At 33.1% G+C, this 17745-nt stretch overlaps 1 protein-coding gene across 3 annotated transcripts in view; it reads left to right on the top strand.

Moving 5' to 3' along the window:
• The window catches only part of FSTL5 (follistatin like 5), a 663480-nt gene that overhangs the window by 551544 nt on the left and 94191 nt on the right, over positions 1-17745 (top strand). The window contains exon 11 of one of the 3 annotated variants that reach the window (XM_064487220.1): positions 9978-10001. The exons of 1 other annotated variant lie outside the window; for it this stretch is intronic. In XM_064487220.1, the coding sequence (XP_064343290.1) occupies positions 9978-10001 (24 nt within the window). Of the gene's footprint in view, positions 1-9974; positions 10002-17745 lie in introns of all 3 variants that reach the window. One more of the 3 variants, XM_010986860.3, reaches the window with a different exon arrangement.

The raw sequence follows: 17745 nt of genomic DNA, 5'->3' as shown, positions 1-17745 counted from the left end.
TAAAAGGACATGAGTTTCACTTGGTTCATCTAAATATTTTTAAAACAGGTAGGTAAATTCTAATAACTAGGAGTGCATCCATTGAGAAATTTAGGAAAACATAAACTAGTAATTGACAATATCATGAAATTGTCTAGAGGTTACAATGTCATTTTAGGCAAGACCTGCCATTCCCTCTCCACTAATGTGAGCAAAACAAAGAGACTAATGTTTTCTTGGGTAAATACTACTTTCAGAATCAAGTCAGAAAGAAGGAAACATATCCCAGGAAAAAAAATAGTAAGGGAGACTTCAGGGTAACATTGAATTGGCCAGTGCAAAATAGTCCTATTTAATAAATGTCTCAATGAAGAAATTGGACGCTCGGTGTATAGTACACTCATCTTGGGACCATCAGGACATTTTGTAATTTAAGATCACAAGTTTTTCCATGATTAAGCTGACTGAAATTCTTTTATAAAAGTTCTTGTTGGTTTATAATTCTCCTGTTAATATATTTATATCAAAATTCTTATTGCAGAACACACATCTGGGTTCTCCATCATAAAAACTGCATGAGAACTAAGACATATTTAAAGTACTTTGGGGAAGAACATTTCAGTTCTAGGGTTAGTCATCTTTTTGATGGAATTACATGTTAACTTCTTGCTATAGAATGAGGATTTAACAGATCGAGAATGTCAGGTTTTACTTTGTTATTTAACAGCGCCCAGCCCGGAGTTTATTGATTGTGTCTAAAAGCAAATTAAAAGCAATATGGAATTCACTTTCATCAACACAATGTAAACACTAACCAATTATAAAAGACAAATCGAATTTACTGCAGAACTTGCCATGGGCCTGCTAAGCTTTTAACATTTGGCAAAGAGTGTCTGAAGGGGCATGTTAAATACCTGTTCCTCAACACTTCCCCCTCAAACATTATAGTGTTTCTCTTCATTAAAAAACAAGGCATAAAAATCATATTATTGCTGTAAGTTGCTTCGTTTTTGAGTCATAACATAGTCCTTATCTTTGAAGGTGTGTTTCTTTGTACGTTTAGCAAACGTATAATTTTGTTTTCAAAAAAATATGTGTGCATATGTATATAAACCTGTGTTGTGTGTATACACACACGTGTGTGTGTGTGAGTGCGCACCAGGCACTGTTCTAAACAATTTAACATTTTTAGCTCATTGAATGCTCATAAAATCCTCAGACTGTCTGATTTTCTGTTGTAGTTCATGCAATTTCTTTAGAAATCTGTTCTAAGAAGAAATTAACCTTTGTTAACCTATCACCAGCTTGTTTCTTGAGACATTATGTCATTTTCTATATGAACACTTTCTCAGACAGTGTGAAGTCACCCCCAAATATATATATACGTATAATTTTTATCTGGTAACTACTAGAAATTTCAGGTGCTAAGTTTACGAACTACTTCTGTGATCATCCTGGTTAGGTATCTGTTACCTTTTATTGCCCTGCTACTAATCTGTTTTATAATGTCTTTAAAGATATACAAATGTAACTGAAGTATAAGCTATATATTTATCCAAAATGCCTTACATGTCATGATATTTAATGCATTAGCAATTTGTAATTGTAATTTTTAATTTCCCTCACAAAATATTTGTCTCAAAATCTTCATTTATCTGAATGATAACTTTTTAAGTCATTAATTCCCTTCAAAGAATGGATATACTTTATTTTATATCATAATTAAATATAATCAGATACCTATGTTAACATTATATGTAGTATAAATGTATTGAATATGTATATTGAATATTAAAAATGAGGAGTTCAGAGCATGAGAGAAGTAATAAAAATTGCCAAAAATAATACTCTTTCATAAAAATTAAGGTTCAGTGCAACAGCATCTACCATCTTTAATTTTTTCTTTGCACATATGCTAATTAATACCCCAGTAATTTTCTATTCCTCTAATTATTTTGTTCTCTCAAATGATAATAAAGAAAACCCTTTGGTAGTCATAATGATAGGTTAGAATATACTTTAATGCAATTTGGGAGGGATTCAACATTTCTACTAATTTATTTTCTATAAGGTATGATGATCCTGAGTTCTCCTTGTATACATAACATTATGCGCCATGTTCAACTTAGAATATGTCATAATCGTTTTATTTTTTAAATTCTCTAATTAACCCTGTGGTATCTTCTCTAGAAATGGAAGATAGAGCAAAAGAGGAAGTCACTTTGCTTGCCACCTACCTAAAACAGTAGGATGTCTAAGTGAATTAGAAGGCAGAGTTTTTCTCTTATGAACTGTAGCTAATTACCCATAGTTGTTTAATAATGTCACTATTCTTCATCATGGAAAACCTACAACCAATCATTTATCCATAAAGAATTATCAAAGTCAAGTCACTTCCTGACAGTGGTAGGCTTATAATTTCTATGTTAAGAGAAGCTTAGGTGTTGGCAATCTGGCCAAGATGATGTTAGTTAGAAAAATGTTCTTAGTGAGCAGTTGCTTACACTAACGTTGTGTGGTGTCCCACCTGGTCCTCATGACCCCCCTCTTCTGTTACATTCATCCTTGTCATCTCCTCCCATGTTGAAATTGGTCAGGTCCCCATCATGCATAAAGTAGGGTGGAGATGAAGCCAGTTCATGAAGGGCATTGAGGCTTTGCCTGACCCTCTTGGGTCACTCGTCCTGGGAAAGACCAACTCCCAGCATGTGAGGACACTTGAGCAGCATTGGGGAGAGTCCCATGAATCAAGAACTATGACCTCCTGCCAACAGCTGACTCAAGTTGCCAGCCAGAGAAGTGAGCCAGCATGGAAGTGGATCCAAGTCAACCCTGCAGATGACTCAGGAAAGCCTCATGAAAAACTCCAAGCCAGAACCCTCCCAGAGAAGACACTTCCACCAAGACGTAAAGGTTTTTTGTTGTTGTTTTAGGCCACTAAGTTTGAGACACATTCTTATCCATCATGTCATAACTACCGCAGATGGTACGCTTACTTAGTTTGGCACTGGAGGGAAAGGTGGTTACCATTTTGATTTCTTTTGTGTGATGGCTCAAATCTTTGACATGGAAATTCTTCTTGCATCATGGTTTCAGTCTGACTCATTTGGTTGCCTGGAGTAGACACTCTCTATTTGTTTAAGAAGAGGTTATCGAAAATTGATGTGAATGTTACACTGGCAAGGTGAAACAGCCAGAGATGTATCTGTATTCTGAACCCAGAGACTGACATGATGTAGTCAGACAATGGCTTAGTCTCTTGTCTCTCCAGTGGGTTGCATAGCTCTTCCTTCCTTTCACGTCTTCTTGAGTTCTGGTCTGCGTTCTCACAGATTATCATAGCCCTCACTCTACGCCCTGGTACCTTTTGCTTTACATCCTAACAATTCTGGTTCTCTGTGCTCTCCAATTTCTAACATTATTTCTTGGTTCAAATTACCTCCCCCTCCAAAAGAAACTTATTACCCCATTTCATCACTTCATAGACATGAAAACCATGGAGCCATGTCTCGTTTATGAGTTGAATGCTTTAATGTGAGCTTGGCACTGCAGCCTGGTCAGCCAATGCTAGACTTTAGATTGGGGATCTGTGTAGTCATAGGAGAATCGTCTTCAATCAGTGCGGAAAGAGCGACAGTTTCCCTTAAAAGTGGCTTTGAATTTGGCATATGGCAGGCAACTTATCTGGCATATCACATAGAGCATTCCATCCCCGAAATAGTACGTTTTAAATGTCTCCGTATGCACATTCAAAGAAGTTTCAACTACCATCACACTAACCACATGTTTTCTCAGATACATCAAATTTTTATCTATATTTTAAACATTGCCCTTTTTCATTTGCCTGCTGAAGTTCAATTTCTTCAATCCAAAGGGAAAAAGCATCAATAAGATATCTAGCTAAAATGTTACTGTGAACATAAATGCACTTTATCAAAAAATGTTTGGCGCTGTTGCAAACCTTGCACTTTCGAAGACAAGGACCAGCAAAAAACTTATTCAGTGGAAAAGCCAAGCTGTTTACACGAATAGCCATGGAAAATAACTGTTCAGTACTCTAGCAAGCTGCTATGTATACTGTCTTATTGCCGTTGCTTATGTAATAATATTCACCCCCCCGTATATATTTTCACAAAGAGATAGCATATTATATATGAAATCCATCATTTGGAATATAATTGCAAGTCCCTAAATATAAAATAAGGCTGTTTATTGAAAGGGCATTAATAAAAGTTTCAGGCATTAATAAAACTTTCTGTTGCTAGTTTCCAGATAAGTTTCAGTTATCTGTTCCATTGAACCATAGTTTCATTATAAGGCATATGTTATCTTCAGAAAGAATTTTACATTTCAGCTAAGTCATGAATATGTATTGAAAACTGGAGGTCTGTAACTTTGAGCTTTGGATTGTCTAAGTATAAATAAAAGATCTCAGGACTGATCATGTTATGATCCATTAAGAAATGCCCCAGATGTTTCACAGGATTGCATAGGTAGTGAAAATGAGTCATTGACCCCAACTCTTGTTCCAGACAGGCTGACTATAATAGATAAAAAAAAAAAAACTAAGTTGGATCTTAAAGGACAAATCAGGGCAAATTAAGTGAAGAGCTCTGGTAAGAGGATTCCTGTAGATGTAACATGTCTAAAGATGAAGAGATTCAAAATGACTTGATGTTTGGAACGTGAGTTTAAAATGACACGTGCGTATCTTGGAAGCCTTTATGTGCTGTGCTAAGGATCTGAGGATTTTGAGCTCATACACATACACACACACACGCACGCATTATGTTTTTAAGCAAATGAGTGACCTCATCAAGCCTGCATTGATTACAAGTAGCTGTTTATATTGTGTGAAGGAAAAATTAATGTGACAAAATAAAATCATTTCTATATATAAGCAGCTTTTAAAAATGTGACAAATATCAAAGTAACATCCTAATGGAAATAATGGATTAAGGACATAAATAGAGGAAAGTTTTATTTATATATTGCAAACATCTTCAATATAATTTATAATCAAACTAACATGTGTGTATATAATATACATATACTCACACTTGGTAAGGTTGCACACGCAGGCATGCTCACACACATATACACAACTTATAGTGTATGAACACTGTCTGGTGGTGTTGGCAACTACCTTTGGAAATCAATCTATCAACAAGTCTCAATGGCTTTAGATATTTCCCTGCCCTTTGCAAGACCATGTACTAATGGGAATAAGTCCATAGAAGGATGGTCATCACACACACACACACACACACACACACACACACACACACACACACACACGTGTACACATTTGTATCTATGCATACATCTACATGAATGATCAGTCAACAATATTTACAGAATTCCTATTATACTATCCTTTGATGTAGGTACTAGGTTTCAGTTGGTGAAAGACGAACAATTGTATTTTTAAAAATTAGAAATCCATGTAGTGAAATAGTGTACAATGATTAAGACTAGGTATGTTATGATAAATGGTAAATGAACAGGATTTAAAATTATGATTTGTATATGTTGCAAATGCATATATTGTATCAGAAACACTCCCATTTTGTATGCATTTATATAAAAAATCAAAAATAATGTAAATTCATATAAGGAAAATACATTCAGCTGCTATACCTGTGTAATTGGATTCAAAGTATTTTTTAAATTTAATGCACATTCTAACTTTGTACAATATAATAGAATATGTTCTAAACAGACAATAACAATACATGCAATTATTAAATTAAATAATTTCAGAATAAATGTTATCTTTATAACATTCATTCTTTTGATCTAGGAATAATATAGTGTCCCATCAAAGCATATTTTTAGTGACTATTACACTTGATTTGCTATACTTTTTATATTTTAGTAAATTGTTGATACATTACACTTTGAGGCAATTGTAAATGAAATCTTCTATTGTATCTTCTAATTCTTGCATGAGAATATAGATTTGGGGGTATTTATTTTGTGTCTTGTCACTTAACTTGCTAATTTTATGTGTACTTTTAATTTAATCTTTGTGACTTTTTACTTTCACATTTTAATTACTAACTTATAATACTTCTGTAATTTATATTTATTTCTGGGTTACATGAATTGCTCAGTTCACCAAAGTTAATTTCTGTTGACAATCCCAATCCACTATTTGATTCTCAGTTTATTATTCTCAGTTTGTTCATTTTTTATTAATATAAAATATGCCCCTACTCTTGGTTTGCTAGGTTGCTAAGAGGATATTACACTTAGTAGTATGCAATGCACTTTATCAGATTACATTCTTAAGTTTAAATTATTTTATTATTCTCATTTGATATACTAATATACTATTGATTGATTGATTGATTGATTTGATGAATTGACTTTTTAACTTAATTTCTACCAAATCCTTCTTTCATTCCAAGAAGATGCCTGTCTATGGTCAAACATCTAATAAATACCCTGGTGAATTTTGCTTCCATTTGACTTATAATTTGTCATTATTAGTGAATGTGTCCTGTAATTCCTTTTGCTACTAATATCAATTATTGGCATCCTTTTTGCTGCCTTAACAAAATGAATAGGAATGTTTCCATCTTGATCTACATTCTAACAATATTGAATACAACTGAAATTATATAATTCCTGAAAGTTAATAAATGCTCTTTATAGAGGCCTCAGACCCTAAGAGCATCTTAGGAATAAACTTTTTTAAGTAGTTTAATTAGTACCAAGGTTTCTATTCAAATTTCTTCTTTATATTCAGTTTGGATATTTATAGTTCCTTGGATTTGTTTATGATATACAGACTATCAAATTTATTGCCAACAATTCTACATAAATTAAAATTATAATTTGTATAATCATTCCTTCTTTCTTCCCTCTCTCCCTCCCTCCTTTTTCTTCCCCCTCCTCCTCTCCCTCCTACTTTTTCTTCTCTCTCTTTCCCATCTATTTTGTTCAGCAATGCATTAAATCAATCACTATCTTTTGGCCAAAACTCTTTGGGCCCACATATTGAATTTTTTCATTTTTGCCTTTTTCTTGTTTTATGTGGACTATGATTATATTTGACTTTTTAAAGATATTTAATTTGTCAAAGAACTTTGTGAGTTTAAACATGTGTTGTACATTTTCAAATTTGCTTTCTTGTTGTCAGAAAATGTCTAAACAACTTATGGTTATTGGAACCTACCTACAGAATACAGAAAGACTTCCTCTTTTCCAGTTACTTTGTGACCACTCTTGAATATCTTTCAAGAAACTTTGAAAATGAAGCCCTTTCTGTTTGTATCATACAACATTCATTATAAGAACACTAATTCAGTCATGGTAATTGTATTGAAACTTCGTGTTTTTTCCCTTCGTTTTTCAAATATTGAAAGTGATGAGTTAAGAAGCAGAATATGATTGTGGATTTATAAATTTTGTATCCAGTCCAAATCGTTTTTCACTCATATTTTAATGCTATGTTTTTAGTTTATATAATTTTATTTTATTTGTTTTTTTAATTGAAGTATAGTCAATTTACAATGTGTCAATTTCTGGTGTACAGCATAATGTTTCAGTCATACCTATACATATATATATTCCTTTTCATATTCTTTTTCATTGTATGTCAGGACAAGATATTGAATACAGCTTCCTGTGCTACACAGAAGAAACTTGTCGTTTATCTATTTTATACATAGTAGTTAATATTTGCAAATCTGAAACTCCTAATTTATCCCTTCCCTCTCCCATTCCTCCAGAAACCATGTTTGTTTACTATGTCTTGAGTTTGTTTCTGTTTTTGTCTTCATTTTTTTTAGATTCCACATATGAGTGATATTATATGGTACTTTTCTGTCTTTTTTTTCTGGCTTGCTTCATTTAGAATGACAATCTCCAGGTCCATCAATGTTGCTGCAAATCACATTATTTAATTCTCTTTATGGCTGAGTCCTATCATTTTTCAGATACTGAAGGTGATAACTTAAAGAAGTAGAATATGACTGTAGATTTACACATTTTATATCAAGTCCTAACACTTTTTGCCTCATATTTTAATGTTATGTTTTTAGTTTATATAATTTTAAATTTGGGGTGAAGGTATATCTCAGAGGTAGAGCACATGCTTAGCATGTGCTGCAATCTTGTTTCTTCTGCATTGATGGTCGGAGTTTTTAAAAATAAACTTAAAATGGCTTAAAGATGTAAATATAAGAGAAGACACTATAAACATCTTAGAAGAAAACATGGGCAAAAGATTATCTGACATAAATCTCAGCAGTATTCTCCTAGGGCGTTCTACCCAGGCAAGAGAAATACAAGCAAAAATTAACAAATGAGACCTAATTGAACTTACAAGCTTTTGCACAGCAAAGGAAACCATAAGCAAAACAAAAAGGTGCCCTACAGAATGGGAGAGCATATTTGCAAAAGATGAGACTGACAGTAGCTTAATTTCCAAAATCTATAAACAGCTCATGCAACTTAATAAGAAAAAAAACAACCCAATCCAAAAATGGGCAGAAGACCCAAACAAGCAATTCTCCAAGGAAGACACACAAATGGCCAATAGGCACGTGAAAAAATGCTCAATATCACTAATTATCAGAGAAATGCAAATCAAAACTACAGTGTGGTGTCACCTCACTCCAGTCAAAATGGCCATCATTCAAAAGTCTACAAATGATAAAAGCTGGAGAGGGTGTGGAGAAAAGGGAACCCTCCTACAATGCTGGTGCGAATGTAGTTTGGTGCAGCCATTATGGAAAACAGTATGGAGATTCCTCAAAATACTGAAAATAGACTTACCATATGATTCAGCAATCCCACTCCTGGGCATATATGGGAGGGAACTCTAATTCAAAAAGATACATGCCTCCCAGTGTTCATAGCAGCACTATTTATAATAGCCAAGACATGGAAACAACTTAAATGTCCATTGACAGATGACTGGATAAAGAAGTTGTGGTATATTTACACAATGAAATACTACTCAGCCATAAAAAAGAATAAAATAATGCCATTTGCAGCAACATGGATGGACCTGGAGAATGTCATTCTAAGTAAAGTAAGCCAGAAAGAAAAAGGAAAATAGCATATGATATCATTTATATGTGGAATCTATGAAAAAAAAGACAAATGAGGTTATTTACAAAACAGAAATGGACTCAGACATAGACAACAAACTTATGGTTACCAAGAGGAGAGAGGAGTGGGAAGGGATAAATTGGGAGCTTGAGATTTGCAGATAATAAGTATGATATATAAGATAGATAAACAAGTTCCCACTGTACAGCACAAGGAACTATATTCAATATCTTGTAGTAATCTATAATGGAAAAGAATACAAAAACAAAAAAAGTGTTTCTGTCTTAATATTTTATTGATTTAGTCAATATGCAATATTTAACAAACATATTGTCTGTTGCCCAGAAATAATTTAACATGAGCCATTAGTGTGCATTAAAATAAACAGGATATACTCAGGTATATTTTATTCTGTCTGATTTAAAAAGTGAAAACATATACTACTTAAAATTAAGCTACTTCTGCATTCAAAGTCCTGTATTGAGATGAACTCTTCTTGCTCCAAAATATTCCATGTGGTGTAGACATATTACATATTATGATTCTTGAGAATTTAAAAAATATAACTTTTTCAGTTAGTAACTCTTAACCATGCTGTCAAATAAGCAGTTTTAGTGCATATCCTAAAGTTATATGTTAATAAAATTAACTTTAATATCCCATTCTTTTCAGTAATAACAGAATGTTTTTTGTTTATTAGCAAAATCTTTATTCCATAGAATTGGCTATTTCAAGACATGAACAGAGCAGTAATATCTACTCGTAGTATTTTACTGTTTTATTAATATAGTTAGTTAAATTCACCATTACTACACTTATGTGAGTGTTATAACCTGGAGACTGTGACTGCTTTAATAGTTATCTGTATTACTCTGCAAATGAATTTACTCATTTTTCTTTTTCTCCTTTTTCTCTTCAACATGCTGCAGTAGCTAACATATTATGGAGAGAAGAAGGTACTAAATTCCATTATTTTTTATATTGTTCTGATTATTCTGTTTAATCTTTATGTTTGTCAACTCTCAGTTCTGATCATTGCCTTATTCATTTTATTTTGACTCAGCATTTTATTTAATCATAAATCAATTTTCTTCTGTAAACCTGCTACCATTAAACATATGTATCACTCCTCATCATCTTGATTTGTTATTGACATACAATCAGGCAGAAACACTGCAATATATTGAAATGCTTTTAAGACTATAAAATTCAAATGAGTCAAAGGAATGAAAGCAAACTTAAACATAATTTACACACTAACCCCTGATTTAGATCAGAAAAAGAAAAATTGTAAAAGAACATTGCCATTTGAAGAGAATATAGTAAATTAATTAAGTTTATAAGCTTGAAGAACCTGGATTCAAATCCGGTCTGCACCACTGTGTAACCTAGGGCCTCCTTCTGTGACAGTTTCCTTATCTCAAAAATAAGGATACTTGTTAATACTCAAAAGGGTTTTTAGAAAAACTCCGTACATAAAGTCTACGCTCAGGAAATGGTACCCACGGTCATTTATTATTGCTTTTGCTTTTCTTAGCCAGTCATGAAGGCCAGGAAGAATGTGTTTGACCAGGTATTTAAGTACCCCAAGTGGTTTAGTGCAATTCTTAGGAGAAAGTTGTGTATAAGTCATCATTACACTCCTGGGAAGCAATGGCCAAAATAATCGCCTTCGCGATCAATCCTACAAAGACTTCCTCTTCCCCAGTTGTTGTTTCCTATATGAAGGGGAGTCACTGCTATCTTTGATGGCAATGCCTCATGAGCTTCAAAAACCTCGGGAATCCAGCCACTTCCGTTGTGTTCTCAGTGATGAGCATGACACTATTTTTTTTTTTTTTTTTTTGTCCTTGGTATTTGTAGCTCCTCAAATCTTTTGTCAAGTTTCCTTTAAACTCCAGTTTACTCAAGAGCTTCTGGTGTAACTGTTCCTTCTCATTTTATTCCACTTGGATAGTTCACATCTGAACGTACAAATTCGGTCATTATTGGAACTGATGTGATGTGATTAACACATCCGTTAGATAACGTTTCTTGATACTTTCATCTTGAGATCAAGCAAATATTTCTCTGGGCACTTAAAAAATTGATTTCATTTTATCATTATAAATAGAAGGAATGAAACCTATGTAGTCAGAGATCACGTCCCACAGATCTGGCTTTGCTGGTTAATTGCTGGGAGAAGTTGTATTAGTCCTTTTACCTCTCTAAGCCAGACTTTTCTAAAACAATACTTGAAATGGTTGGGGGCTCTCTTTGCAAATTTGTGGTATGTAAATCTCCTTAAAATGTGGGAAACAACTCTTCCTTCTAATTTGCCATTGATAACAGCTATTAACATCATTAGATTATAAGAATTATTAACATGTAATAATTCTATAATATTCTTCTAGCTCCCCTTGAAAGTTATAGGAGACCTCTGGATTAATTAACATCACACTGAGATTTGTTATATGAAATCATTTTTATCTATTTAAATTTGTCTTCTGTTAGACTTTGAAAATATATGATCTCATAACTGTTCTTCAATCAGCGAAGTGCTTTCTCTTCACTATTTTGTTTGACACAAAATATGCTTGAGAAATCATAGCTATTTAGTAGCTTTTGCAGATAATTTTAAAACAGACAAGAACTGATTGGGGGTAAAAATTTTTTAAACTTTTATGTCATGTACAGTTATCAGAGCACTTTGTTGTTTTTTTGAAATAAACAAGATTTAAAATAATATATTCGAAAAAATAATATACTTGACTCAGATTCATCAGAATCTGCAAATTACTTTTTATAATGTCACAGTAATTGGCAAGTCACTGCAGTTAGCAATAATTGCATGTAGGAATAGACGTGGTGGGCCAGAGGGAATGGACCAGCTTTGAGGGGTCACTGAACCCCAACCGTGTGCATGCTTATTTCACAGAAAATTATTAAAATAATTGCTGAATCTTCCAAAGCAAATTCTACCTCTATTTTTAAAAGATAATAGAATAATAACAGATAGGAACTACATATTTCTGAGATCCATTTTTATTTCCACTTTGGCAGTGATTTCTGTTTGTGTACTTGCCTTTTGACTATGGCCAGGAGAAATTTATCCCTGAGAGAATCAACTGACGAATTTCAAGCATTTTAAGATTAATAGTAATGGAAAGAGAGTTGAAAATGATAATGCCTCTCATAATGTCATTTGACTTACATTTACTTAGATCTATAGAATTTTGTTGAACTGAAAAAAATTTTAAACATATACATTGGAATCTAGCTTAGCCAGGACTTTGTAGTCTAAATCAATTTTACTGAAAATAGTATGTGTTATCTTACTGATCGCATGGATATTTGAGCTTGACACACAGTGTCCTCTATTTCTCTGGGTTCACCTTTCAGTTCTTTTCCAGCCGTTACTGAAGTGTGCAGGAGTGCAGAAAGACAATGTTTTTAAAGAGAGGAAGCACCTCACTCACTTATTGACAAGTATTTCAAAAAGCCTGTCAAATGTAGAGCATTTTCAAAGCACTGGAGATATAAACATAAGATCTAGTGTTTGCTCTGAAAAGTTTTCCATCTAGTAAGTTAAAGGCTAAAGCTTTCTTACTGACAACTAATTTTACTACATGTATGATTTCAAGATACATATTAAAAGATTCAGTATGACTGGGTCTCTTCTACAATATTTTTATGACCTTGTAGTCGACTATAACCTAATGCAGCATTTTCTAACACTTAGTAGACAACAGTTTGGGTCTATGTTATACATTCTGACAATAATAAGTGTTTTGGTTTGCATAAGCACTGAATTAAAGGAATTTAAACCATTTTACTCACTGCAGGATTAAGCTGAACTTTTCAATATACTAATTTCAAACTCCAAGAAGAGATGTAGGGTGGTTTTTTATTAACATAGTATTTCTAATTTTATTATCACACACAAATACTTTGATAATATCTATATACTCAATACTGAACTGAAGCTAGTTTGAGAAATATTGGCTTGCTATGACATCTAATGATTTGATAGCAAAAAAAATTCTTCAAATTTATAAAAATTCAGTCTCTTCTATTCTTTGTAAATATTGATGAATCTATTTACACACGTATGTTAGAGAAATGGTTAAAATAAATTACTGTATTAGTTGGACTAATTAACACCAAACAACATAAGATACAAACAGACATGGCAGTGAAATCTTGCAACAGAGTTTACGTGTTACATCATTATCTGATTAGCTTTGTCATCTATTGCCACCAAAGTGGGGACAACAGGATATAGAAAGCAGATCAACTGCTAACTCCTTCAGCCTGAGATTTTTCACGTTTTGTTGGCCTGCAGGGGAGGATGGGAAATAAAGAAGAATGACTTACATAAGCCTCTTGTATAGTTATTTTTAGGGAAAAAAAAGTGCTAAGATTCTTGGGACCAGATTACTGTATCACTGCAATATTGGAGGATTATTTATAATGAAAAAAGGGAGTTTTCAGAGAGTAAGCCGTCTAAATTCATGAGACTTAGAGAGTCATAGCACTGGGTGAGGCAGAGACCAGGCCTTCTAATAGATAAACATGATGCCGAGGATATTGTGACCAAGCTGTCAGTTTTTTCACTCGCAGGTTTGCTAACTTCTCTGCTAAAAATGAATGCCAATTTCAAATTTTCATGCTTTATTACATAAAAAATATTTTCTAATAGAAGAAGGAATCTGTTAAGAGATATATATTTGCAGATACATGTGTCTACACACACATATGCACATATACATAATTATACATATGAGTCACCTCATTTTTTAAAATTTTATTTATTTGGGGGGGAGATAATTAGGTTTATTTATTTTATGTATTTACTTTTTTTGTTGTTTTGGGGGGGATGTAATTAGGTTTATTTATTTTTATTTGTTTTTAATGGTGGTACTGGGGATTGAACCCAGGACCTCGTGCATGCTAAGCACGCACTCTTCCACTGAGCTATACCCTCCCCTCACCTAATATTAATTACATAGCAAACAAATACTCTATTATTTATAAACTTTGCTATTTTGATATTAATTGTGAAATTAATCATGCAGTTTTTTAAAACATAACTTTGGAAGTTCAGAAAATTGTATTCCAACTCAAAAGGACTTTTTTAAAGTTTTATTTTCTATTAAAGTGTAGTTGATTTATAATATTGGTTTTAGATGTATGGCAAAGTGATTCAGTTATACACATACATACATATATACATATATTTTCATATTCTTTTCCATTATGACCTATTATAAGAAACTGAATATAGTTCCTTGTGCTAGATAGTAGGCTCTTCTTGTTTACCTATTTTATATACAGTAGTGTGTATATGTTAATTCCAGACTCCTAATTTACCCCTCCCCCACCCTTTCCCCTTTGGTAACCAGTTTGCTTTCTGTGTCTAAAGGACTAGTTTTAGATGACATCACTCTGACCAATATGTGTGGTGCTCAGATAATACCTACCTCCTAAATTAATAGTTCCTAATAAAGAACTTGACATAATTTCTCCTAAAAGAACTTCTAGCAAGAATGAAAGAATAGGTCAGTCTTGCTTTAGTTGAACATAATGAAAGGGCTCACTGAGGTGTGATGGTGTGGTCTTGCTCTGTGTGTGAAAACATTTCAGCTCAAGGAAGAAAAGTGGGAACTTCATCCCAAATCTCTCCCTGCTGAGTTATTCAAAGTGAGAAATGCTATGTAGACCATCTATTTTTGCCTATATTTTTCTTTAGCTAAAAAAAGAGTTCTTCTATATTAAAAAAAAAAAAAAAGTAAGTTTAGGATCACTTGAAAGGGAAAAGACTAATATTATATCAAACAATGAAGGACTTTATTTAACACCAAACTTATTAAGTTATCTTTCATTAGTTACCAAATCACTGCATAGTAGGATTATAATTTGCTACTGATCATAATTTAAATGCTAACATCACAGTAATTTAAAGTCAGAGGAAGACAAACATCACCACAGAATACTTTTGTTATTGACTTAAATATTCATCCAATAATTCATACATTGGATGTTTTATTGTTGATATAAATTATGAAATTATAGAATATTTGTATTATATAGTACATAATACAATTGTATTTCTCATACACTATTATCCTGAGCATTTTCTTTTTCTCAGTCTTTCAGGCAGTTAAAGACGCAGTATCGATCAAAAAAATCTTCTGGGTAATACTTCTCTCTTGTGAGGCTGTGAGTGATTCTTGCATATGCCCTCTCTATATAGAAAGGAAAACAAAGCAGAAAAAAGTTCACAAGAAACAAACAAATTATGGATCACTTTCTTGTGCCACTGTACTTCGTTAGGTTAACAATCGACCTGGGAAAGACAAAGTACTTGTGTCTGTCTTCACCAGGGGATGAAAAAAGACAAAACAGCACACAGTCCCAATTGTCACTGTGACTCAAGTGACAAAGCTTTTACTCAATCAAGAGCTTTTGTAACAAACTGCCGTATAAAGCATTAATGAGGAGAGAATTGTAATTGAATTCTACAGGGTTATCAGACTTTTGGGGACTCAGAAGCTTTTTACACTCTTCAAATTTATCAACAAGTCACAGAACTCTGGTTTATGTAGGTTATTTCCGTGGACTCTATATTTACCATATTAGAAATTGAAGCAGAAAAATTAAAATATGTATTTACTAATTTATTAAAAATAATCATAAAAACCCATTATATGCAGCCATAAATAACAGATTATTTTTAAGTAATATTAACAAAAACCATGAGGCAACACACTGCTGTGGATTTTGCAAATCCTTTTAATAGCTGGCTGAATAAAACACGCTGGGTTCCTATATCTGCTTCTGTACTGAAATGTTGTGATATAACTCACAACATCATATGTCATGGAGCCTGCCGAGAACTTCCCTCGACATTTGGAAGAATCTAATTTGTGAGACTGAGAGAGAAAAATGCAAATGACACCTCAGCATTATTATGGAAGTAACTATGACTTTGCAGATCCCTGGAAAGGATCGACTACGAGAACTGCCTAGCTAGAAAATCCAGTTGCATTTTTAGCAGGCTCGTGAATTCATGAACTTGATCGCACAGAAAACTGAAATGTGCTGGTCGTGCATCTCACAGTGTAGATTTCAGGAAGTCATGAGGACAGGAATCATGTTCTGGTGATATCACCATATTTTTTTCCCACTGATGTTTCAAAGAGGAGATAATGTCAGTCATAAAAATACTGACAGTTGCTATTTCTTGAACTCTTCATATGTGCCAGTCACTCTGCTCCATGTTTTACGTTCTCCATCTCATTTACTTCTTACAACAGCTGCACAAGTCTAATTGTTATCCCCCAATTTGAGATGGAGAAATTATGACACAGACTGAATAACTTTCCCACGGTCTAACAATAAGTTACATAGCTGTGATTTGCCTCTGAGCAGACTGAACCCAGAGAACAGAGTTTCTCTCTTTGTTATAGTCTCCCCTATCCAAAACAAAAAAAGGGTTAGGACATGGAAACTTGATAGTTACAATGAACATATACAAATATGTCACTGCTTTCTTTATAAATAAAGCTAATGAATGCCCCAAAGTGAAAATCAGCATGCGTCTTCAATTACGACTATCTTCAGTATCAGGTAATTTATGTCATTCTGTGCCTAGTACATTCTAAACAAATGTATATGTGTATAAATTATAGCAGCAGGTGAAAAATAACTTCTGCATAATATATTCAAATTATAAATTCTGCTGCTAAAACCTAAATGATAAGGGAGGAACAAAATATGTACAACAAAAAAGATGGCAAAATATACCTAATATTTTGGGTGGAAAAGAGAGGAACTCAGATATTTCTGGAGGTATAGTAAAGTTTTATTTCATAGCACAGTGGTTGATACATAATTGTTCATTTTATATTATTATTTTAACATATATTTATACCTGTGTGTTGGCATTACTATTTCATAAACACTGAAGAGTTATATTCCCACTAAAAACAATAAAATGCAAAGGGAAACTAAACTTGCATAATGATATCGGTATTTTTTTCAATAATTTGTAACCTGCAAAGTAGTTTGTACTTTGTAAAAACGCTGATGTATAGTTCACATTTGAAAAGGCAAGAAGGTAGACTTTTAGTTATGGAAGTGATTTGGATGGATTAAGTGAGTTTTAGAGGAAAATACAGTTGAGAAATGTCATCAGTGCAAAAATACAGTGGAATCCCACTGACCTGCTGTGTCCAGAATATGGTAAAGTAACCTAATAAAAGTATCCAAAGGAGGAAGGGCAGGAGGTACTTCAAGAAACTTTGCAAATAGTCTAGGTTTAGAGTAGTTGTCAGGTTCAAACACATTCAGACTGACTGTGGAGCAGAACTGTGAAGCAGCTGAAGGAAGGTAGAGGCACGTTCATTAAAAAATGTTAAGAGCTTTGTAATAATCATCAAGCATAGTACATAACTGACACAACTGAAAAATAGACACCACATTACAACTGGCTTATGCTCATAAGTTTCGACAGCCAGTAATGTTAATTTCCAAGTCATTGATACGTAGCCCATGTCAACCTTCAGTTAACGTTTACATGGAAACTTACTGATACAGATCATTTTTTTGATAAAAACTAATAATTTTGGTAAGTTTCATCCCTTGGGTATGAAGTTTATATTTCTGTATGCACTATGATTATAAATAACAGCTGATAACCATTATATTTTATTTTAT

This window comes from Camelus dromedarius, chromosome 1 (assembly GCF_036321535.1).
Source record: "Camelus dromedarius isolate mCamDro1 chromosome 1, mCamDro1.pat, whole genome shotgun sequence".
Taxonomy (NCBI): domain Eukaryota; kingdom Metazoa; phylum Chordata; class Mammalia; order Artiodactyla; family Camelidae; genus Camelus; species Camelus dromedarius.
The sequence above is the reverse complement of the archived record's forward strand: the minus strand, read 5'-3'. Positions and strand labels throughout refer to the sequence as shown.